Source organism: Triturus cristatus, chromosome 3_2, assembly GCF_964204655.1.
Source record: "Triturus cristatus chromosome 3_2, aTriCri1.1, whole genome shotgun sequence".
NCBI classification, from domain to species: Eukaryota; Metazoa; Chordata; class Amphibia; order Caudata; family Salamandridae; genus Triturus; species Triturus cristatus.
The window spans coordinates 568,752,146-568,778,547 of NC_140584.1; the positions used below are offsets into that span (position 1 = coordinate 568,752,146).

At 44.4% G+C, this 26,402-nt stretch overlaps 1 protein-coding gene across 3 annotated transcripts in view; it reads left to right on the forward strand.

Moving 5' to 3' along the window:
* ICE2 (interactor of little elongation complex ELL subunit 2) overlaps positions 1-26,402 on the forward strand; it is an 825,537-nt gene that overhangs the window by 147,579 nt on the left and 651,556 nt on the right. For 2 of the 3 annotated variants that reach the window (XM_085648299.1, XM_085648300.1), the window contains one exon: positions 14,684-14,803. The exons of the other annotated variant lie outside the window; for it this stretch is intronic. In XM_085648299.1, the coding sequence (XP_085504425.1) occupies positions 14,684-14,803 (120 nt within the window). The remainder of the gene's footprint in view (positions 1-14,683; positions 14,804-26,402) is intronic. 3 annotated transcript variants of the gene reach the window in all.

Sequence of the window (26,402 nt, forward strand, 5' to 3'; positions counted from 1 at the left end):
AATCAGTGGCCAAGGTGCCATCTGCAGCGGTGGCGGTAGTAGCACGCAATGTAGTGAGGAGTGCGTCCCAATCTTGCGCAATAGGGAATTTACGGAGCCCCCGCTGTCTCTCCCTGTGCAGCACCGTACTTTCCACTTGTGCCCATGTCAGAAATGAGCGCTGCCAGTTGGGTGTTACCGGAGGATTTGTGTTTTTCCAATTCTTGGTTATGAGGCGCTTTGCAGTAATTAAGCCTAGATCGTGAAATCTCGAGGCGACTTGTTTTTTTTTTTAGATCTGGCATAGAGTCCTAGGAGACAGGTTTCCAATGACAGTGGCAGCAGCATGTCTGTACAGGAGTTCAAAGTCGTGACTACTTCTTCAGTAATGCTGAAGAGATGTCCATGCCTACAGCATATGAAGCAGGCCTGCGCCTAGTTATCGACAGCGTGCACATGAAGAAGTGGCAGTGTTAAAGTACCTGTTTATCATGTCCAGTGAGAGGTATGCCCTTTGTATGATGTATGTTTGTATGAGCTTAACTCTAATATTTCTCGGTATGTTCCTGGCTCCTGCTAATATGGCATTCCATTCCTTCTCTGTCCAAGGTCGGCCCCTATCTGTCTCCCATCTTACACGGAGGCGCTGCATCGGTTTCATAGTGTGTGTAAGCACTGCCTCCACTAGCCACTGTACTACGTGCGATCCCGCCCCCATAACATGTAGATATTGCAACACTAGATGTGTCGGTGGTTCAGTTGCCAGATCACCCCAAACGGTTGACAGAGCCTTCAAAAGAGAGGTGTGTAAAAGGATTTGTCCCGCTGGCAACCCAGACTCTTCGACCAACGCCTCAAATGTTAACAATGCACCGTCCCTATACAAATCACCCAGAGTGCGTAAATCTGCCGCATGCCAGGTTGTCAATACTGCCTCCGATGTGCCCAACCTCCCTCTTGGCGTCCCCAGTAATGGCAAGATCCGGGCGTAAGGTATCGTTGTGCGGGTAAGATATAAACACCGTTTGTACCATTTATGGGCCGGACCTAGGTATAATTGTGCTGGTCGCAGGGGTTTAGCAATGGGGTGTAACAAATGGTATATATGAGAATGTGTCCAGGGCTGCTGCACAGTTGCGGTGTCCTCCAAATATCTGCCGTCCAACCATTTTGTCACCCACTGTAGCTGGGCAGCTAAATAATACAACTCCATATTAGGGACGGCTAATCCGCCTTGACCGATAGGAGCGTACATCTTCCATAAAGCAAATCGTGGTCTGCCCTTACGCCATATGAGATCTCGAAACAATCTTTCCAGATCCCGAAAGATCTTAGGCTGGACATAAAGAGGGAGATTTGAGAAATAATAGAGCAATTTGGGGAGTACAATCATTTTCAATAGGGCTATGCGGCTCGGTACATTCAGAGGGAGCGTTTTCCAAAATTGCACCTCGGCTCGTATGGCTGAGATAGTTCGCAGCAGATTACCCTCCAATAAATCATCAGGTGAGTGATATATAAAAATTCCAAGATATCTGAAAGTGGTGGGATACCACGTGAGAAGCGTCCAGAATGATGTCGTCCTCTACTATGCCAGCATTAAATAAATAGATCCCTGATTTGGCCCAATTGACCCGGAGACCTGATTTCTCTTCGAATGCCTGAAGTATATCTGCAATGGATGCCGGGATCGCTGTGACATCCCGGAGATATAACAACAAGTCGTCCGCATACAGGGAAACGGCATGCAACCCATCCCCCAACTGTATACCCCAGTTGTGCCATCTCTCCTGAGCAGCATCCGCAGGGGCTCCATAGCTAGAGAGAACAGTAACGGAGACAGCGGGCAGCCCTGGCGCGTACCACGCCTTACCCTAATGCAATCGGAGACCAGACTGCCGGTGCGGACTCAGACTGTGGGCCGCTGATACAGTAGACAAACCATATTCAAATAATGGTCATCCAATTAATATTTTTCTAGCACAGCTGCCAGGTAGAGCCATTCCAAAGAGTCGAAGGCTTTTTCCAGATCTAATACCAGGCAGCCTGATCGGGGCCAGCTGTGCGCAGCATACTGTTGAACTTTAAAGAATCTCCGTATATTGAGTGAAGTGCACCGCGCGGGGACAAAGCCATTCTGGTTGGGGTGTACCAATATTTTCACTAATGGCAAAAGGCGCCTGGCCAATAATGATGCAAATATCTTGTAGTCTGCGTTAAGGAGCGTTAGCGGCCGATAAGAGCCCAAAAGCTCCGGGTTTTTATCAGGCTTTAGGAGGGATACCAGCAGGGCTTCATTTTGTGTAGTAGAGAGAGCAGAGTCATCCAGTGCCATCTCATACATCTTTAATAATTGTGGTACCAAGATGTGTGAATATGCTTTGCAAAATTCGGCCGGTAGACCATCCGGACCCGGCGACTTCCCATTAGACAATGAGAAAGTGCTATCTCGGATTTCCTCAGGGTTAAGGGAAACATTTAATTCAACACTTTGAGTGCGAGAGGGCTTTGGCAGAGTTATATCTCATAGATAAACCTGCAGCTCCGGAGATGTAACCCGCACACGCGAGCTATACAGGTCCCGGTAGTGCGTTACAAACGCACTATGTATGCTCCGCTGGGTATACGCGATATCCTCGGTGGCCGGTTTCACCGACGCTATCGGTGCAGACGCCTCGCTTTGGCGGATAAGCCATGTGAGCAGTCTTCCCGCTTTGTCGCCCATCATGTGATGTGTTCTTGCCGAGTGTGCAGCGTAATTGAGGCAACGCAGCTGTTCTAACAACTGAGTGTGTTCCTCTCTGTGTCGATAAAGCCGTTCCTGAGCGCCATCTATGGCAGTCTGTTCACTAGCGGCCAGTCTCCGTTCCAAACTAGTGAGGTTTTTTTCTAGTTGCCTACGCATGCCTGCTTGCGTCCCCAAGCAATGCCCTCTGGTCACTACCTTAAATGCGTCCCATTCCACCAACGCCAAAGTTGCCGTACCCTCATTGTCTTCAAAATATTGTGCTACAGCGGTGGCCAGCGAGTTGCAAAATGGTGCATCAAGGAGAATATCCGGTTGAAGTCGCCATATCGGAATCGGCGGCAATTCTACCTCCCATTGGAGCTCCAAGACATAAGGGTTATGATCAAAGTGTGTGCGTCCCATGTATAAAGAGTCTGAAATGCATGCCAAGAGACCATCAGACACCATGAAGCAGTCTAAACGTATATGCAATCGATGGGCCCCAGAGTAATAGGAATACACCCTGTCTAGTGGGTTCCTGTGCCGCCACTCATCTGTGAAATGCCACTGCGTGGCCCAATTTGCTAGCGTTTTCGCTGCGGCGTGTGTGACGGTGCCTGGTAAGGGGGAATGGACCGATCAAAGGAGACGTCAAGAACACAATTGTAATATCCACCCAAGACCATGGGAGTGTCATGCCACACTGACAGTTTTTGCGACATCTGATTTAGAATGGCAGCTTGCTCAGTGTTGGGTGTATAAAGTGATGCTAACACGATCGGCTTACCATCTAATATCCCCTTAACTAGAACATACCTGCCCTCCCCATCTACTATCGTGGCTACCACCTGAAATGGTGTACCTGGTCTCACCCACACTAGGACCCCCTGTGCCTATGTAGAATATCCTATTGAATATAATTGCCCCCTCCAGCGCGGGTGGAGGCGTGTGATTTCTGCTTTAGCCAAATGTGTCTCCTGAAGGAGCGCTATTGGTATGCGATGATGTTTAAGGTAGGAGTATATAAGATAGCGGCGCGCTGGGCTATGTATACCTCGCACATTCCATGTGCCTATCCTAATGGGAGCCATAACCAATATGCGTCAGGGGTACAAATGGTCCCGCCCGGCCGGAGGTCAGTAGGGGGGAGCAGCAGGTTTAAAATGATCATCTTGGAGCGCACACCTCTGTGTAGATCCGTTTTCCAACACTCATACCCTTGTTGATAAAAGATGGCATAAAAAACAAATAAACACAGAATCAAAAATTCCATAAGAGCAAATCTGCAGCAAGCAATCGCCCAAACTTGTAATGCAATGGCACACAACTAACGTCCGTGGGAGACTATTGTGAACAGCAATCTAAAAATCAAATGAAGTGGAGGGAACCCCCAAATGTGGCTGCACTCGGCTCTGGCCAATCACCTGCAAACTGGGGCCGCTGCCTATTTGCTATATATGATATTCCCATACATTAAAGAGCTAAAAAAGAAAGAAACATGGCAATGACTAGAAACCCAGCCCTGCACAATCCCAACGTCGGCATGACTACTAAATACAATAGACACAATACCTTAACAGTACTTAGTCTTTTTTGGATACTTGCATGTCTGGCGAGGGCACTCAGCATTCTGTCTGCAGGTGGAGGGGGGATTGAACACAGTTCCGGCGAATGTTCAAGCAACATTATCAGAGGTCTGCGGAGTAACATTTGGTAGCTCACAGGAGTCCTGGGAGCCAGGCAGATTGTCCGAGAGTTCCTCATCACTTTGCGGACCTTGCCGATCAGAGTCCGAATCGGAGACCCATCCCGGTGATCCACTGATGCTTGCCACTGCCTGTACCGCTTCAAGTTGACCGTTCAACATCAACTCCGGTGTGGGGCCAGAGGTTTGAGACGCTGACGATTGCGATTTCCTTCTCCTTCCCCTGCGTTGCCGCGGTGCAACCTCTGGTAGCGTTTCCCTTCGTCCTAGTGGTGTTGAAGTATAGGATTCTAACCATTCTGCAGCACTGTCCGGGGTATTGAAGAAGTGGGTCTTACCATTCGCAACAACTCTCAACTTCCCCGGAAACAACAAAGACTATTTAAGATCCCATTGTCGTAAGCGCCTTTTCACCGCCAGGAATGAGTGTCTCTGCTTCTGGACTCGGAACGTGTAGTCCGGGAAGATCATGACTTTATGATTGTCTACTTGGAGGTCCTGCAGCTTCCGAGTCTCTAGGAGAATGGTATCCCGATCTCTGTAGTTCAATAAACTAATCAGAAATGGCCTCGGGTTCGAACCTGGAGGTGGAGGTTTGGCAGGGACCCTGTTTGCTCTTTCAACAACAAATTGTGGAGACAGGGCCTCCGCCGGAACCAATGATCGGATCCAGTCTTCTGCATACATCACTGCAGTTCTCCCCTCCACTCCCTCCGGCAGACCTACAACACGTACGTTGTTGCGGGGGGCCCTACCTTCGGCATCCTCTGCTCTGTCTTCCAAGAATTCCACCCTATTCAATAAGTCACGGATGTTCTTCTCAGCCGTGGCTACACATGGCGAAACTTCTGCAACATCTCCTTCCGTGGCGGCTGTGCGGTCTGCGAGTTTGCGATGGTCCGCATGTAGTAACGTGAGATCTAGTGCCACCTTGTCTATCTTACCTTCTAAGGAGGTGCAAATTTGATTCATTGTCTCTCCCAACTTCTCAACAGCTGCCAGCACCGCATCAAGCTTGTGCGCCATTGGGTCTTGTGTCTCCGCTCCCACCATCTTGTCTGCGTGCGCCCGAGTCTGTGGGTGAGGGGCCGTCTTACCCCCAGTGCCAACCTTCGTCCGGCCCCCTCGCGACATGGAGTGGAGGCTAATGAGCGTCATTCGCCTCTGAGAGAACCCTTGGATTACACACTCACCATCTCTGGCGTTCGAGCGAATGGCGCGTCTGGGCCGGGCAGCAGGGGTTCACCAGTGCCACCCTCCATGGTACAGTAACAATTTACGCTTGAGATGTGTCAAATGGGTCCGGCTCTGTAATCGGTGTCATAGCCGCAACAAAGTGAGGGGAGCAGTACCTAACAGTCCCTCATAACCAGTCAACCTCAATTCCGCAGCACCTCGACCAATTAAGGCAGTGGGGGAGTGAACACGTGTTGCAGCTATTCACGCCAAAACAAGAAGCGCATCAGCGGGGTGCGGCCAGTGTGGCAGGCCTCAAATAGCTGCACAGCGTCCCCCAGCGCCCGCCATTTCCTACAGACTGTACCTGAATTGCCGCCCCAGCAGAGCCAGTCCTCGGCGCGTAAGTAGTGTTCGGGCAGTAGTGAGTCCCGTAGTGCCCCAAGCAGCGGTCACCAGCATCAACGAACCTCATGCAACCTGCCCTTTTATGCGCAGAAACCACACGACAGTCTTATTTCAGGCAGCACGACCTGGCCGGATGGTCTCCGTCTCTCAAGTACGGGGAGGGGAGCCAGTCACCAGTTCCAGGCGGGTCGCCAGGCCCAGCGCCGTACCTCATTCAGTAGCGGGGGGGCAGGCCCGCTCCCGGACACAGACGCACCTCGCCGCACCACAGGGACTCACCGGTGCCCCTGGCACTCCAACCGTGGGCCACAGCTGCCACCCTCCTCCAGTCTTGCACCTTCCAGCTAGGCTCAGTGGGCAGGCCTCACCTCCAACCCAATCTGCAGTCTCTCATCAGACGCCACCATCTCACGCCCAGCAGCCCCGTGTGTAGAGGGGTACTTCAACGGGCCTTACTCCTTAACGTCAGCTGGGCTGGTCTCAGGCTGATATTAGCTGCAGGCAGCGTGCAAAGTAAGGCTGATCACAACTTCCGCCGAGGCCTAGGGGGAGGAGTCAATCCCCGGCCTTGCGTAGACCTTTGTGCCCGGCCCTCAAATGTCAGGTCCAGAAAAGGCTGCAGACCGGGGGATTCACCGCTGCAGCCCGGGGCAGCTGGCCCTCAGCCTCCACCAACAAAGCGCTGCAAGCGAGTCTTTGGTCGCAGCGCCGCTCCCCAACTCACAGTGGGGGATCGGGCTGGCCGCTAACCACAGGCTCCCCAAGTCCTTACCGCCTAGTTCTTCAAATGGACTCGAGGGATTTAGGAGCCGATCGCAGCCTCCGCAGTATACCAGCTTCTGGCAGGCAGGTCGAGCAGGCGGGGCCGGTCTTTGGACTCGCATGGAGGTCCGCTCCAGGCGATGAATTGAACCACCAGCCCCCTCCGCTGGATACTGTTTGTGCCAATGCGGGGTCAGCGGCGATTATGGGAAGCATGCAGGGCCAGTCGTATCCGCCACATTCGGCAGGGCCTAGGAGGCAGAGCCGAACCCTGGGCTCGCGTGTCTTGCTGTAGTCAGCGCCTGCTAGGCACGCTCTGTGAGGCTATGGGCCAGGGGGTGCTACACAGTGTTGCTTGGCAGCCAACCACCTACTTTCGCCAGCGAGGCATCAGCGCAGTCGTCAGAGCAGTCTCTTCTGGTAGCGGCCCCCTGATGTCCATCAGTAACGGAGTATTGCGGCCAGAGCCATGAGCCGATGGCAGAGTTCTACAGCTACGCGTCCAGCACCATTGCTGGCTAAGCCACGCCCCCATAGGGTATTTTTGGGTAAGGACTGATCTCATGGAATGCTCTGTGGCAGCAGTAAACAGAAAAAAATCTCTTTCCATAGTCTGGATTTGCAAGCACTGCAGCTGAAGCAATTGCTTCTGACAATGTCTGAAATGCACTTACACTGTCATCCGTCCACTGTATGTCTGTTTTGTCCGTTTTAGCTTGCTTCATTGCATAAAATAGTGGTTGCATGATGGTAGAATAATCAAATACCCACTGACGTACAAAATTACAAAGGCCTAGAAACATTTGCATGTCTTTTTCTGTCTTGGGCTGGGGTTGATCACGTATAGGTCATATTCTAGAACCTGCTATCTTTTGTGCCTTCTGAATATAACACTTGGCCCAAATACAGCACTACCTGTTGCACAAACTGTAATTTTTTCCTGTCTACTTTGTATCCCTTAGTAGCATGTAGCGTTAAGAGAGAGACAGTGTCCAAAACACACATAGATTCTGTTTTACTACATATTAGTAAATTGTCTACATATTGCAAGACTGTACTGGCTGACTTGAAATTCAACAAATCATCTCTCAGTACTCTATTAAACACAAATGGAGACTCACAATAGCCTTGTGGGAGTCTAGAGTACATGATTTGTTCACCAGAATGTAAAGGTGTGCCATAAAAAGCATTCTTTAGATCCACCACAGAAAACCATTTTCTGTCAATTTGTATATTAGTCGATATCACAGATGGGTCTGGCACTATCGGGAACTCTGCTAATACTGTGGCATTAAGGGGACGAGAAACCTGAGCCATCTGCGAAGTATTACCTGTAGCTTTTTTACAGGATTAATTGCGGTGTTACAAGGTGATCGACAGGAATACCGGACTCCTTGATCCTTCAGTCTTTGCATTGTCCCTCCAATAAGTTATTTTGCTTCTTTAGGCAGTGGATACTGTTTTAAACTGGTCAATTGTGCACCCGGCTTCAACTTTATCTTAAATGGTTCTGCAGATAGTATCAGTTCTACCTCATGTGGATCTGATGTTCAGAGACAAGACGGGACCACTGCAGTGCTTCACTATCATGGGAGGGGAATGGCAAAATTGGTAACGTGGGCTGTGCACGTTAAACATGCACTAATAAAGGTACAGTGAGTGTATAAACTATCTCAGTCCTGGTGGGATCGTCTGAAAAGAGTCTTGAGTCAAAAAATTATGATGGAACATTTCCTTCTAAGATGCAAGATTTTGTTGCCCCTGTATCAACCAAAAAAAGCATAATAATCATTTCTACCATTGGTTTTTCCTCTGGGTCTAGAGGCCTAGCTACCACAGAACAATTGGGATACTCTTGTGCGTCCCGTCAAGCTGTATGATAAAAGGGGTTTCCACCTTGAACAATCATTCCCCCTTGTCCTTGACTCCCTGTGCTAACTATTCCAGTGCCTTCACCTGAGGCTGGCCTTCTGTTACGTGTGCTGGTGTCCCTTGAACAGGTACATCAGCAAATTGCTGATTTGGTATATGAAACTGTGGTGGTGGAGTTTTGTTGTTGAGGGTAGGGGACATTCTGGTAAGGACCATATTGCGGCACTGGCCCTGACATGTTCACATTTTGTCGTTCCCTTCATCTTCCTATTCCTGTCACTCCCTGCACTTCATCACTCTTCTTAAAGCGGCATAGAGCAATAAAATGGCCAATGTTACCGCAGTAATGGCATTTAAAATGTCTTCTTCCTTGCATCTGTCTCCCCTCTCTTTGACCCCTTCCTTGCTTCTTGTTTGAAACAGAGCCTGTCCAGTCATTTATTTTTCTGTCTTTTCCTTCTTATTTTTCTGTATTTTTTGTGTCACCACTTTGGCTTCGGCTCTGTCACTTTGGTCTTTATTTTTTCACTCCCTTTCTTCCTTTTTTCCACAAAAATGTATAATATGTGCTTGTATTTCGAACCAAGGTCTTACACGTAAGGCCACAACCTAATCTAAACGGTTTTGTGTGTCTCCTGGTAGCCCCTGTTTTAAAACATTGTAGAATTATCTACAACTATCTCCCTTGTCTACAGGTCCTACATCTGCTTCCCACTTTTTCTTCATCATTGTTATGTAGTCTGCACAGGACTGTCCTGGAGACATAGTTTGTGTCATCAATGGCTGGTCGGTCTGGGTTCCTGTTCCTTAATTCACTCCACAACCTAGAGGGCACTACTCCAAAAGCAGACCCATCATGTTTTCCTTTAGTAATAGTTACTCCTTTTATCCCTGCACTTCTTACATCTTCAAGAGCTAAAAGTATCCCAGCTGTTGCATTTTCAAATGCTTTTATCCATTTCCCTGCAGACTTCTTGTTTTTTTTTAAATTTTCTTTATCCATATGTGGCCATCAAGCATAGACAGGCTGTGATCCCTGTGTCTTATACACCAGTAGCATCTGCATTACAGCGGTATTTCTGCCACCATGTCCCTCATAAGGTGTCCCAGACCTTATCGCATATTACTTCCACACACACAGACTTTGTTGCATGTAATCATAATCCCACTCTTGGTCCCCAAAACCTTGAAAAATATATAAATCAGCCATATTCATCAATTCAGGGTCAAAGGATCCTGCTCTTGGCTACACTGCAGCAGCATACCTTCTGTCCACCCCGCAAGGTTATTAGTAAATGGAACAACATTATACTGACTGTTTTCTCCCTTCACTACTATTTAATTGGATGTCAAGTCACTATTTCCTTTCCTTTATTTTCTCTGTATAAAACTTGTCATTCCCTTCATATTTCGTACATGAAGGGATCTTGCTCCACCCGGAGGGGAACTTTGTCCTAACTCTATCATACCCTCTGCCCGAAATGTACATCCTGACCTTGTTATACTACTGGGAAACACCTGCTCTGCTCTTGTTTGTTCTCTTAAGGCACTTTGTTCCTCTGATCTTCTTCTATTTTTTTCAGCCTTTCTGTTCTCTGCCTCTTGCCACAATTCCATACGTTCACAGTCAAGAACCCTTTTAATTTCACTCCCTACTGAGTTTATTTCTTCCTCATCTGCTCCTTTCTTATTCTTGATTTCTACATCATATCCTATATCCCTTACAGCTGGCTTTTAATCTGTCTTATATAATATAGATTTACATATGTTTGAACAGTCATCAGCAATATGGCTTAGTCTCTCCATTATGTTCTCTATTCTCTTTACACTGGTGGTCATGTCACGATAACCCCTATCCTCTTCCTGATATATCTTTGATTGTGCCCCTAAATCAAACTTCACCTGTGGGGTGCTAGTATAGTATCCATTTCCTTCACTTAAGTTTTTAGGTATCTTACTAGCCCATTCTAATATGTCTTTTGACTTTTGTTCCATCAATTTTCCATTATTGTCTTGTCTTAATTTTACTGAAAAATCTCCTGTTAGGGCCACTGTTCCATCATATACAGGGCTTGAAAAATCCGCTCGCATTTTCAAGACAGAATTAGTTAGGGCGAGCTATTTTTAGGTCCTACTCGCCCTTTCTGGGGAGTAGGAAGACAAACTGACTTTTGACCTCTGTCTCTGAAAGCAGAGCAAATGTGACAAGATAGCAAGATTTAAAGGCATTTTTATTGCTCACAAAGTTAATGAGCAATAATAATGCCCTTAAATCTTGTCACATTTGCTTACAAAGGTCAAGTGCATTACAGTTAGGTCGCATAGATTTTTTAAAGTTACTAGGCCTGCAGGTCTTCAGTTATCCCTAAATAAGCAGGTTGTGAGAGAGTTTCACACGACACACCTATACTCAAATTGGATGGATCTGTATCTCACAGAATAAATCTAGCACTTAGACGCCTCGCCAGGGGTAGTAAGCGCTATATACATACAGTTACAATACAATACTGGTATCCTAGTAGACCCAACTCTTAGTATTCTTAAAGGCTCCTGTCCTAATGGAGTTAACTCTAAAAAAAACAAAAAAACTGTTGGTACCTCTGATAATGCAAGAGAACTCATGTTCTATTACACATTATATAATAATCACAAATCTACATTATATATAAATATATATATATTTTTAAACAAATCACATAACATATTTATGCAAAATGACAACTTTTTTCTCTGAAGTTTTCCTAATTCAAACTGTCAGGATAAACTTCTTCTGAAATACCTTTTTCTCTAATAATTCCAAAAGGGAAAAGAAAAGTGTGCCAAGTTTGGCTAAATACACATCTTTTTCTCTGACAATTCCCAAACAAAGGTCTGCCAGGATTAACTAAATACACATCTCAGTTTGGAACGGTTGTGGATCACTACACAAGGATTCGCCGATTGCCATTTTTTCTTACCTTTTCTAGCTGCTGCAGATATCCCCCAGACAGTACGCTTGATGTAGAAAAAACAGATATTTCGTCTCAATGGGGGTCTGTCACCCGCATATTGTGCACGACTAAATTAGTTGTCCGAACAAGAACTCCCCAAAGGCAGGCCATAGCAAAGGGGATCTCATCGCTGACGATAAGTCAGTCTCAAATTAGAGACGCGTGAGTCCTTCTTTATAATACTAATTTTGGCAAACAGCCATAACTTCAATACAGTTTTGACAATAGAAAAAGCTTCCTGCTTTTCCGTTCTGTTCCACCCAGACTGCACACATTTACTTAAAGCACAGCTTTCCTGTTTTCGTGACTTTAACAGTCACGCTACCTATACAGACCTATGTTTGGAACATTCTCTGCTGCTCTGAATTCCCTGCAACATATTCAAGTCACAAAGGTTTCCCACACACAATAGGGGGAGAAAAAGCTTAAAAGTCAGACTGCGTTTAAGCCTTTTTTCAATGTAGGCTGTAGATTATTACCAGACAAAATGTGCAACTTAAACATGCACTTTTAACCACACATTTAAACAGCATCATATAAAATGTCCTTCTTTTCACAATAATAATGCTTCACAGTTTCTGGGAAAGAGATGGTAAAACTGAATAATGAACAGTATGATTAGGGCCTAAAGCTAAATTTGGGTTTTTATCCCTTTCACTCAGAATGATGTTTTCACACTGAGCTCATTGTTTGAATTCAGAACGTTGCACAGCACATGACTGAGTAGATGACCATGTTTTACATAGTGTGTACATGACCAGGTGGGCAGCAAAGTGCTTTACGGAGAATTACAAGAAGAATTTTAATACCATTAAACAGCAAGTCCTTAGTATAAAGATGGTATGTTAACAAAAGTAAAAGATAAGGTAATGTATATATCCTAGTACATTCCTAGTATAATAGCTAAAATGTGAGTAAAGCAGCTCGGTCACATGAGTGGATAGGAAAGTATCAAAGGTAGAAACAATTACAATAAATACAGTAATTAGAAATCAAAGGATTTAACTATTATAAAAAACAAAATGTACAGAAATAATTCTTGATGTAGAGCTCAGATAAATAAGGGTCCTAAATCACTAAAGAGCCGAAAGATAATAACTCACTCTGTAAATCTGGTCTTGGTTCAGGAATAACAAGATTCTCAATCATCGCTGGAGGTATAGTTGAGGCAGCAGCTTTTCATTTCACTTTTAAAAACTTTATAGGATGGATTGGTTCTGATCAGATTTGCAGTGGTGAACCGGGTATGCATGAGGGTTAGGTAGTGATGGACCAAAGATGACCTGTACTAATGATTACTGAGTGATAGAGCAAATCTGAACAGGGCCTATGAATAATGAGTGGTGGTGAAAATCTAGTCAGGCAAAATAGTCTTCAATGCATGTTCAGACATTAAATGAGATAAGTGGCGGTGTGAATATGAACATTACTGAGTGATGTAGCAAATCTCAACATACAAAATGTTAATTAGTCGTGAAATATTGTGGTCTTTCTCCTGACAATAGTGTCTTGTCATGCATAATGCTTGAACTGGCACAATTATTATAATTATTGTCATGTTGTAAGTAATATTGACTCTTGGCACAGTGGTGTTTTTCCCGTTTGTAATAGTTGAACCCGCAAATTATAGACAATTCTTATCATTCTTATGTAATTATTATTGCTATGGTCAGAGGCCAAAGCCTTATAGATTTGTGTACCCTGTCTTCATTCATCCATGCGCTCGCTTTCCCATTCCCTCATTCTTGACTCACACAGTGATCTATCCACCAATGCATGCAATTACATATTCACTCATTCATCTCTGTCCTCACCCATCATACAGAAAAAGAGGCCCCCTTCTACTTGGATAAAGGTTCCTTAAGGTAGAACCAGACAATAGTCAATGTACATATTTAAGGCAACCAACTGTAAGCATTTAACCAACAATGACTTAAAAGCTCATGCTCTCACATTCGTATCCATCAATCTCACTTACAATCAAACTTACAATGAGAAAAACATGACACTGTGTGCAATAATATGTTAACACAGAATAAAAGAAGGGTTCAAATAAAAAACAACAGCAATGTGGCACAATTGACTGGTGCTGTTTCTACGCGCGTTTCAGCACTGCAGGGTGCCTTCATCAGGAAAAGAGCCACAACTGGAACATATGTAGAATCTTCAACTGATATGTTTGGGGTAGCCAGGGATCTAGTTATAACTTTGGAGCAATGTAGTACTTGCAAGGTCCACACTAATGTAGTACTGGATATACAATCCACGCTTAGTATACTGAATTAGCGATAAAAGATGGGTCCAAATGCCACAAATTAAGAGATTCACTGTATTGGTTTACGTATTTCTGCTGAAACCGCTGAATTGTGAGCTTTGCTTGCAGAATTAATGTTTATGTGCATAGACTGTTTTGGCAATGCACGGTTTTATAAATCTTCTATACAGGATGATTCGTAGATGCGGAAACCTCCGGATATGGGGTTCTGACCTGCAGCATCAACGTCTCAGAGAAAGCGAACATACATGCAGCCACTTAACTGCTATGTGTCAGTGCACTAAGTCACTGATTCACTCACCAGTACACACACGCATTGAGATCCTGACCTCTTTTTTTGCAAGTGCTTGCATTTTTGCCAGTTTTTTTATTTGCCGATATTTCTCTGTCTTAAATGTGGTAATTCATTCTAAACTACTGCTTTATACATTTTAATCTTACTATTATTATTTTTGTCTGGTTTCCTTCTGCTTTGAATTGTTGATGGTATACCTGTGCATGGAACGTTTATTATAATATTTTTCAGCAGTTTTGTAAAAATTGGATTTGGGTCTTCATCTTCAAAAACAGAGTTCCTAATGAAGAAATTTTATTAGCTTGTATTAGTTTTTAAATGCTTAGATAGCTGATAAATTCCAGATGTCATTATTTGTAACATTATAAGCACACTTTATTGATTTTTTTCTCAAAAGAGGTTTAATGTAAATACTAGACAGTTTGATCATATGCTAAAAGGGCAGTTGTTCACTTGTGGTTTCAAACTTTACAGATCCTTCTCTTTCTTTCAGACTTACAAGGCGATGTTGGATAAAGAAATAGCAGATTATTTAAAGTTCATGCAAAACAATGCAAGGAATTGTGCTGCCGATTATGAGCACATTTCAAAGGATGCACTTCAGTACACTGAGGTTAGCATGTTTTTGACTATTTTTGTTTCATTAAACATGCAATATATTTTGAATATGAACGATGCTTGTAGGTGATAACCCCACCCCATAAGTTATGAGGCTTTGTTGTAAAAAGTACAAATCTTTTGATTAAACTGTATTGCTCGGGTGTAGCTAGCAACAGTGCAGCAGGTGCAGCGGTACTGGCGCCCAGAGGTGTTAGGGACCCACAACTCTGCAATTATGACTCTATTTTACCATCCAATCAGTTATTGGTGGCTCATTTCCCTTGCTTGCACCAGGGCATATAGCACCCTTTCTACTCTATTAGTGGTTTGGTTGCGTGTAATGTTAGGTCAGTACTGCATAATCTGGGTGCAGAGTGTATGTCAAATCCAGGTATTTTTTGTCATTCAATTTTGTCTGTGTCAGTTGCACACCTATTCTGTGAGAGTTTACTGGACTAAACAGCACTTGCCATAGATGTAACCTAAAATAAGTCCTGAATGTTTTGCCTGCATATTACCAATGTCCACTGCTGAAAGTTTAGGACAGGAAATCTATTTAAATTGTGAAATATGACATTACACTACATTCCAGAGATACAGGTCAAGGTTCCATACGTCAACTTACTTGGAGTCCTCCTTTACTGGACTATGTTATTTTAGTTAAACTAGGCATACTTATTTAACTTTGTTTCCTGTTATGATCATGAATATCATCTTACCAGATCAATTCATATTTTAAATCTTCTTAGTTATCACCTCCATCCTTCAACGTAGATTTATCAGACAAATATAAGTGTGGTAGGGAAGGATTATCATTTTATCTTCTTCCTTGGCAAAATATGATCTTATCATCTTTAAGAAAAAACTCAACATTTCAAACTGTGGATTTTTTTCTAATAATGATTTGCAAAGTGTGAATGGTTTATCTCATCAAAGAAGTTATTATTCAGGATCCTTTGGGATTTCTTGCTTCTGAAACGCACATGCTATTGCTGTCTCTTGAGTGCTTGCCCGTACACAAATGAGAATAACCCTATTGTTTTCAGCTTTGATCATCGCCACTGTCTTGAAGAAAATGGGAAACAGGAGGAATAATATAGGAGTAATTCAGGTTCCACTTACTGTGCATGTAACAGTAAAGTTAATCGTGAAATGACCAAAGCAACAAGTAAAGTCAACTTTAACAAATTGGTATTTCCATCTTTTAGTATTGGTAGCATCTAATGTTAGGTCAGAACAGCACTCCTCATCTCCAACCTAATTCTTAACTTCCTCTCCTTGGTCCCTTCAAGCTAAAATGATTCTTAGTACGCTAACATTTACAAAATAATGCACCTCGTTTCTATAATTGCGTAGGAGGCCCCATCATCTGTGGCCACGGTAGGGGGAGAAAGCATACCAGTATCTGTAGAGGTATCCAGTCCACTGGCTTCACCCCGTTCCTCACACCAGCCCATGCTAGGGTCTTCTTCATATGACTGGTTTTCTCCAGGATCCAGCAACCCGTCCCATTCTTCCCCGAGTCCTTACCCGAGGGAATAGGGCTCACCCTCCGATCTAGGAAGCAAGACTGTTGTTGGCACTGGAATTGGCATTGGCAACACTCATCCGGATCCATATCGGAATTGGGGATCAGAATGGGGAGGGTACCATCGGCAGCACCAGGAGCATTTGCATCGGGACCGACATGGATGGATCCATGGGGGACCACTGGAGCCGGGGCCTGAGCTGCCGGCACGGAACCTGATGGGGTCCCCTCAGACCACTGCAGGGCCCAAAGGCACGCCCACCCAAATGAGGAAATGGCCTCATAGAACTCTTTTAGTTGAGGGGCTGCTGCGGCTCTTGGAAAGTCGGGGTGGCGCGGAGTCGACCCTGGTGGTAGCTCAGCCATGGAGCCAGGCCTTGAATGTCGGCACTCACTTGTCTTGTCAGCCAACGGACAAGAAGTCAAAGACCTCTTTATCTTCTTCTTGTGCTTCAACTTACCCTAGTTTCCCAAGGACTTGGAGTGGGGGGACGACCTCGGACTCTGTGACCGCTCCCGGGACTTTCCTCTTGAAGGGGACCTCAAGTGATGTGGAGTCGCACGCTGGGCTTGCAGGAGCTTGACGGACCGCTCCCGCAAGGGCTTCAGATTCATGGCACTGCAATCAGAGCACGATTTTGGGTTGTGGTCGCACTTCAGACACCACAGGCAGACAAGATGCAGGTCCATCACCGACATCGGCTTTTGACAGGCTCCACAGGGCTTGAATCCTGTTTTCTAGATAACATACCTACACACCAGGAGGACAAACCTCAAAAACATTGTACAAAACGTTGAAGGAATCCAGTCAAACAGTAATTGAGGGCTAGCTCTTCTCTGAATCGGCGCTGGCAGGCATGGAAAGAAAAGAACTGCATCAGCGCACTGGGTGGCTCCTATATAGTTGCTGCGGACAACACCGCTGATGCACAGGAAGCTGAACAATGCCACCTAGCGTCTTGCATGGGTACTGGTCACGAAAAATCTTCCGGATCCAGTGATGCCTTGGAAATTCAAATTTAAGGAATCTGCGACTAGAAGTCTCTATAAGATGTATATTCCAATAGAACCTATGTTAAGAGAATTTTCAATTATAGCAAGGACACCCTAGACACCATACTTTCAGCAGGGCTCTTTTACAAGGACACGTTTTCATATTTTGAATACAAGGAGCTGAGCGAGGATGATAAAGTTTTTGTAAAGAGAGCAAGCTTTGCACCTGGAAGTGAACAGTTTGACCTCCTTGGCCATATAAATTCTACCTCTGTTTTTGTGAATATTGTGATTCCTGCAAGACTGTACACACCCAGCTTTGGAGATGGTAATTTTGTTAGGAAATATTTTTGGTTGATTTCAATAACAGGAAAGCACCTGTGAGATTACAGAGTTGTCACGTCAAGAGAAGAATGTGGATGGTGTACATGTTGGTTCCATTCTATTTGAGCCCTGATACGGAAGACGGTAACCATATAACTTGCTTGAAAATGAAATGTAAAAGCTGAAATACTTTTTAAACAACCCCTGGCGGGAAATGTTGTGAATTGTTTGAATTCTCTGTGTTTGACAATGTCATCCAAATCAATCCTGGTAGACACATTTTGTTTGATGATCTTTAAACTATTAACCCCTTGAGTGCGCACAACGTCTCCCGGCCGTCGTGCATTACGGTGGGCGTGTGCGCACGACGGCCTGGAGCCGTCGTGTTCGCGAACGCCATTTATTTCTCCCGCACAGCGGGAGAAATAAACCCGCACGCAAGGGGTTAAACACAGTAGACCCTTTTCAGATTCATGACTTCTTAAGCATTCAGATTCATCTATTTCTTAAATATGCCAAGAAATACTTTTTAGGTGTTGTTTCAGTTGACATGCCACGTATTGAAATAAGATTAGGAAGTCTGATCACTTTTGTTTTTAACACAGATCGACGCTACATAGAAGGAACTCACAGGGCAGCTTCGTTTTCGAGATAAAGTTAGTGTTTGAAATGTAGAATGTAGAGAAAGAAGGGAGGTACCCTTATATTCTAATCAGGGACAGGGTCAATACTTCCAGAAAACACACAAGGTCCCCAAAAACTATAACAGAAAGAATTGTTTTTCAGGTTCTGTACGATACTGGTTCATAGAAGTGAAATGACAAAGTAATAATATTATTCAATAGTAGTGAGTCAGCAAAAAATAGAAAACTAATCACAAAAATAACTAAAGCATAAAAACAATTCACATTAAAATCCATTTGATATACAAAACGATAAAAATATCACGAGAAAACAAAAAGTCGATGCTGCGTTTTGGTAAGTTGTTGATCGTTCACCTTCCTCAGGACAGTTTTCTGGAACTTTTTCGGACGTAACCGGTATTTAATATCTTTAAGGGTGTTGAAACAACACAGTACTTGAAAAATGAGGGATTTGAAGATGGTCCACTCATTTGAGCCTTGAGTTAACTGCCAATGATAATGGGTGTGCTCGTTGGTGCCACCGCTTTAAAATTGATCTTGAGTAGTGCACAGCATCTCAATAAAAATTGGTGCAACTATGTAACCAGCTAGCGAGCCGTGGTTGGATGCTTACATTTTCAGATGAGAATCTCCACCCTCTTTTTCAATTTCTAGGGTAAATGGGCTGATTTAATTGCTATGATACTTGTGCGCCCAAGGGATTAAAACCTGAAATTGACAATATAGCCTCCCTGTAACCAACGAACGAGTTCCGGGTCAGGAGTGTTTGAAATGCTGCAGCGTTCCTAGCGCACACCATCTATACAAAAGCTATATTCATCTATTTAAGAATATCTGTAAAAAGGACTTGTGGTTCACGAACCCCCTGGGGTCCACAAACCCTACTCTGAGCATCCTCAGCTCCTTTGAAAATAATTAATGGTAACAGATTAATGATGTGTATATAAATAGAGAAGGAAAATTGAAAATGTTAATACGTTCAGTGAAATTGGAGGCCAAAAATTAAGTTAGTACCCTCAGATTGATTTGGGGGAGGGATGCAATTGCATCACACGTAATATAGCATGGAAGATGAGAGGCCTTAATTGAATTCAAGAAAAACTCCAACCTTCCCATTAAAATGAAAAGTTTGGGGGTGTGGCCATGATGGCGACCGAGTAGGGCGTGTGTTGTAATGGCTTTCTTTTCCTGTAATTACATCTTGTCTATGTTCTTCACTCTGATGATGCTTAGTGTTCTGGAATGTCAGGACTAAGCCAGCTGTGGAATGTGTGTGAGCAGTGAGATCATTATCTTACTGACAGTTGGGTGGATGAGTTGTTTATACTTACTACTGAAAATAAACCTGAGACACCCTACTTCAAGCCTCAGCATCTTTCTTCTTCAAAGAGGTTTGCTTTTCAACACTGGCGACGACTGGGATCTCAACTCAACTCCAACTTTCATCTCACTTCTGGCGAACTACAATATTTCATCTCTTCTCTTCAAAGAAGACCTTTTACATCAAGTAAGAACGTTCCTTACTTAATAAATTTCGCTTAGAGACATTTTTTTTAATTATTCCTGTCAACTACTGCTTAGAACGCTCTGCTCGGCATTTGCGCAATCTCTAAAACTCTTCCTAATATCTCTACTAGCATTCAGTGACCTTACTTCCCTGAGATAACGAGGTAGCAGTGATAGTTTGTACTAAGAGTGCACTAATCACGCACTTTTCTCATTAACGGTAATTTGGGAAATAATCAAATTACTCACGCTAGCCCTCGCGCTTCTTCACGCGCTCTGGTCGTTATCAACTGCGCGTTCTCCTGCCTGCAGAAGCCATGACGCCTTGAAGTTCTGAATATCCCTCGTCACAGGTTGGAATGCATGGGGGCTGAAACGCATGAAGGGCGTACACTAATTTCAGAACTTCTCCTGGATTGGTGGATAAGAAGCTGTATCCTGATTGGCTGCTGTGTATTTTAACGTAATCTGATTCGCTCGAAAGCTTGCTGGATGCTACAACAATGGGTTGCTAAGCAAACATCGTCATAAACAGTTGAGGAGTTTTTTTTAAGAGAGAGTCTTCGCCGTCTTTGATAACTTTACTACTGAACACATGTTACGTGAACAAACGTGGAAGCTCCTTTCAGTGTTTATATTCATTTTTGCGCGGACCTCCAGCGTGTCAATTGCCTTTATCTAATAGCGCACAGCTTAACGCCCTGATTTAAAGTCTTCCTTTTCAATAGCTGGTGTGTCAATGGTTCTGATCCTAAAAGCGCTGACACGCACAGCTTAATACTGAACAGCGCTGACACGCACAGCTAATTTGTTTGTCTTTTAGCGTGTCAATCATCTTTATTTTTACAGCGCTGACACGCACAGCCTAACGGCGTTACTCTAGTGTGTCAATCGTCTTGATCCTAACAGCGCTGACACGCACAGCTTAACGCCGAACAGCGCTGACACGCACAGCTAATCTTCTTGCCTTTTGGCGTGTCAGTCATCTTTATTGTTAACAGTGCTGGCACGCTCAGCTCAACGGAATTGCTCTCAGCCTTCTTCTTAACATTTAGTGTGCCAATCATCCTCAACTCAACAGCGCTGACACGCACAGCTCTTTGCTACCAGACACTTGGTTATTGGATCAGTTTTTTTTGCACATCTTTATCTCCTCTTAACATGCAAAACGTCACTGCAGCCCCATTTTTTCTACAATCCCCAGGTGACCCTCCCATTAAATGGTCCAAGTGGAAGAAGGTTTTCGAGCGCTACGCTCGAGTCTGTGGTACTTCTTTAAGTGTGGAGAGGAAGACAGCTTTATTGATGCATTGTCTGGGGTCTGAGGGACAGGATGTCTTTGACCATTTACCGGATGTCCCTAGCAGTTCCAGTTCGGGTCTCAATGAGTATGAGCAGTGTATTTATAAACTTGATGCTCACTACTTGCCAAAAGTTAGCACCATCTTGGAAAGATACCATTTTGGCAAACGTATGCAAAAGGATGAGGAAAATATAGAGAATTATATAACGGAACTTAGACGCTTAGCTTCTAGTTGTAAGTTTGACGCACTAATGGATGAAAGAATACGTGACCAGTTTATGCTTGGTTGTGTATCTGAGAAAGTATGTGACGAACTCTGGATGAAAGATGAACCTTCTTTGGATGAAGTTCTAGTAGTCGCTAAGAGAATAGAACACTCTTTACAATGTGTAAAGGTGATAAAAAAGGATCTTAATAAAGATGTGTCGCTGATTAATACAAATTCGGCGTCTAGGAAAGAAGCGGACAAGGGTGACTCTCACGTAAAGACCCGTGTTAAAGATATGAGTGCAAATAAATCTAATGAGAATTCTAACAGAGGTGGGAAGTGTTACAGATGCAATAGCACTTCACATTGGGCAAATGATAAGTCATGTCCTGCACTAAATGTTACATGTTCTCATTGTAAGAAGAAGGGTCATTTTGTAAGTGCCTGCAGGTTCAAAAATTTAAAGAAAAAAGTTAGTGAAGTGTCTGATGGCAGCACATCAGATCAACATGATTTTGAGTGTGGACAAATTGTGGTCCAGGTTGGGGCTGAGGGGCCTCTTGATTTCATCTTGGTGGAGGGTCACAGAACCAAGGTTTTGTTTGATTCAGGAGCCAAAATTACTATCATTTCTAGCAGATTCTTTGAAGATAATTTGTGCAAGAAAGTTAAACTATTGAAGCCAGACATTCGTCCAACTGCATATGGAGGTGATCCCATTGAGTTAAGGGGTTACTTTAATGGTCTAATTGAATACGGGGAACGTTTTGCTAGTGGGAAGGTTTATGTTTCAAAGAAAGGTGATAGCATTATTAGCTGGTGGCACCAAAAAGATCTTGGTGTCATGTTAGACCCGAACAGCAATCCTCCTATCATTTTGAGAGAAAAAAAAAGTGTTGAGTCGGTGATGGATGGTTCTTCACTACAGGCTCTTTTGATAAGCCAATATCCACTGGTTTTTGGTGACAAGCTAGGTTGCCTTAAGGGTTACTGTCATAAGATTAAACTTTTTCCTGGCTCAGCTCCTGTTTCCTGTAAAGTCAGAAATGTTCCGTTCACTGTCAAGGAAGACATGCTTAAGGAGTTAAATAAACTGAAGTCCCAGGGCATAATTGAGGAGGTGGAGGGTACATCTTGGCTTGCTCCGGTGGTGGCCGCAAGGAAACCTGACAACTCTTTGAGGCTCTGTGTGGACCTCAGACAACTCAATAAATGCGTTCAGGTAGATAAATATCCCTTACCTAACATTTCTGAGCTGTTGAGCATGGTAGGTGGGGCAAAGGTATTTAGTACAATTGACCTAACATCGGCGTACCATCAAATCTTACTTGATGAGTCCTCCAGAGATCTCACTGCCTTTATTACTCCGTTTGGGACATTTAGATTTATTAGACTTCCATTTGGCCTGGTTTCTGCTGCCTCAGTTTTTCAACGGGTCATGGAGAAGGTCTTAATTAACATCCCTGGAATTTGTGTGTACCAAGATGACATTTTGGTATATGGATCTACGGTTGCTGAACATGAAAGAAGGGTTAGGCAAGTGCTGGACAGGCTTACCTCTCACAATTTGACTGTAAAGAAGGAAAAGTGTAAGTTTGGTCTCGACAAAATTGACTATTTGGGACACACTATTAGTGCGGAAGGTGTAGTTCCAAAAGCTGACCTTGTGAATACCATTAGAAATCTTGTGGTTCCTTCTTCCAAGGAGGAACTCATGAGATTTTTAGGTATGGCTGAATACTATAACAAATTCATAAAGAATTTTGCTGAGGTCACGTTCAATATGAGAAATTTGTTAAAGAAAGGAGAGAAGTTTAGTTGGAATAGTTTGTGTGACAAGGAATTTAATGACATAAAAATGAAATTACAGAATGCTCCAAATTTAAGGAATTTTGACCCCAGTAAGAGCTCTATTATATCTACTGATGCAAGTCTGAAAGGTATTGGTGCAGTCCTGTATCAAGGGGGTGTTCTGCCAGAAAATACCATCATGTTTATATCTAGGTGTTTGAAAGGAGCTGAATGTCGCTATTCTGTAATTGAACGTGAAGCCCTTGCGGTACACTGGGCCATTAAGAAATTAAAAAATTTTTTGTGGGGGACCTCATTTGTTGTAAGAACTGATCACAAGCCCCTTTGTGAAGTACTAACTAAAAAAGGGATTGACTCGATATCTCCCAGAATTTCAAAATGGGTGGTTGGATTACAGGGGTTTAACTTCATTGTTAAACATGTTCCGGGGTCAGAAAATGTTGTTGCGGATACTCTTTCTAGGTTAGTTCCTGACGAACAACAAGACAAACTGGATCAGGATTCAGATCCATCTTTTAGTCTTCCACAGGACTTTGTCTGTGGAGTAGATTATAAGGTTATTTCTCGTGAGAGGTGGTTGGATGCTTGTAAGTGTGACAACACTATTCAAGAAGTCTCCAAATTAATCTGTGAGGGTTGGAACCATAAAGATCAAGGCAGTGACTCCGTGAGAGATTTTTGGTTGGTAAAAGACCAACTTTCAAGTTGTGAGGGTTTGTTGTTGAGAGGTCACAAATTAGTACCCCCTGTGTCTTTAAGGAAAGAGGTTTTGGATTTGGCACATGAGGCACACTTAGGAATTTCTAAAACTAAGGAGAGGGTGCGTTCTAGCTATTGGTGGCCGGGTTTAGACACACAGATTGAACATTTAGTCAGGGAATGTGTTCAATGTGCTCTTAGTGAAAAGGTTTTGAAAACTAGGACACAGCCCATGGAAAAAAGAGTTCGTCCGTGTGGCCCCTGGAAGGATATTGCTCTTGATATTTTAGGGCCTATTCATGGGGATGGTTCTGACACGTTTGTTATAGTGGTCATGGATTTGTTTTCAAGGTGGCCAGAAGTGATTTTTGTGAAGAATATTAATTCTGCTACGGTTATTCGATGTCTAAAAGATATTATTGCCAAGGAAGGGATTCCTGAGACTTTGCTTACAGACAATGGGGTACAACTTGTTTCGAGTGAGATGGAGAGTTTTCTTGGTGATTGTGGCATTGTTCACAAGAAATGTTCTTTGTATCACCCAGAATCCAATGGAACAGTAGAAAGGTTCAACAGGGTTTTGAAGGAAACGGTGTCTTTAGCAAAGTCCAATGGTCTTAATTGGCAGGAGGAGGTTTTGAAAAGAGTGTCTGTGTATCGGTTTACCCCACATACCACTACAGGGAAGTCTCCTTTTCTTTTATTTCGTGGAAGGGACCCTGTTACTTTTTTAGATCCACCATGGGTAAATAAATTTCTGACTAGCAGATCTCGTGAGGTGGATTCTACATCATGGCAAGAACAGGAAGATTTGAAATGTTCTAAGAGTAAAAAAAACTATGATGTTCGTCATGCTGTTAAGTCAACGAAGGTTAAGGTGGGTGATTGGGTTCGGATCAAGAGACCTGGTTTTGCTGTGTCTGGATCTAAGTTCACCAAACCGGTAAAAGTTGTCAAAGTGTTTAAGAATGCTGTTAGAACTAGTGATCACAGGGTTTGGAATCTAGGTCGTGTTGCTCTATGCAATACTGATGTGCCATCAAGCTTTCCTCACTCTGCCATGGAAGGGGAAGGTGCTCCGGAGGTTAATATAAGGCCAAGGAGGAATACTTGTTTCCCCTCCCATTTAAAGGACTATGTCATGTAATTAATGTCACATGATGTTAATGTGTTTTGTTTGTGTTTTGTTTAGGGGTAAAGGAGGGAGATATGTTGTAATGGCTTTCTTTTCCTGTAATTACATCTTGTCTATGTTCTTCACTCTGATGATGCTTAGTGTTCTGGAATGTCAGGACTAAGCCAGCTGTGGAATGTGTGTGAGCAGTGAGATCATTATCTTACTGACAGTTGGGTGGATGAGTTGTTTATACTTACTACTGAAAATAAACCTGAGACACCCTACTTCAAGCCTCAGCATCTTTCTTCTTCAAAGAGGTTTGCTTTTCAACAGCGTGCCTGCTCGTCGCTCCGGCTCCATAACTGGGCCCAGGCCTTAGCCTTGAGTAGCTGTGCCATTTGTATATGCTTCGTGGCCCTGGGGCGATTCCGGACACTCTGCGGATCCATCCGACTGACATGACCGACAGCTGAGGCTCTCCACCGCGGTGTGGCGGGCCGAAGAAGTGCCGCCAGGAAGCAGCCCTGGGCTAGGCCGAGGTAACCCGAACTGCGACGGAGCTGCACAGCGGAGCGGTCCCCTGCCTTGAAGGCTGAAAGGAGCTGGGACGGTCCGAAGAACAGCGAGGCTATAGAGAGATCTGTGGCATTCTCCACGGATATCCTGACAGCTGAGGTGAAGCGGAATGTGCGGTGGTGCTGGGGCACGTCGCTGAAGAGGAGCCGCACCGAGAAAGGCTTGGACGAATTGGGACGAAGGCCTTCAGAGCAGGAGCTTCGGGAAACAGCAGAGGCGGAGAGCGCTGGCAGTGAACCCCCCTACCCCATCCTGCGCAGAGAAATCCGCAGCCCAAGAAGGTGAGCAAGTGATCCCAGGCGAGGGTGCTGCGGGAGGCCGAAGCGACGGGCCCTGAGACGCAGCGGCTACGAATAGTCGGGGACTAGGCAGGGGCAGTCACCTATGCAGGAGTGAAGGAGCGGATCGGCTGGACAGGCCGACACGCTAGACGCATCAAATCGGTGGCAGCACAAAGGATAACACCCACAGCACAGACCCAGAGAGGTGGAATAGCCATGAGTGGCCCAGGGGAACAGCGAGCAGTGCAAACGACTGGAGGGGTGAGGAATTTACTGTCTCCCCCCTCCTCCGTTTAGACATAATTGATTCAGTTGCAGGCCTCCACTTCATTACAGTATATCGTGAGGGCCTGAGGAGCGGCAGATGCGCTCATAAGCAGACAGGATCCCGGCGCCCGCAATCATCTATTCACTAGTAAAGGGTTGAAGAGTAGAGCTGTTTCCCTTGTGGGGGTGCCGAGCGGGGAAGCAGTAACACTGACCCTTGGGTATGATAGGGCTGATTGCACAAAGGCACCCCAGTCATGCCCCAGAGGGTGTAACAGGTGGAGCATACTGCAGAGGTGTTCCTGGATCTCTGCATGGAGGCGGGGTCCCTTGAGAGCAGGAATATTATCTTGA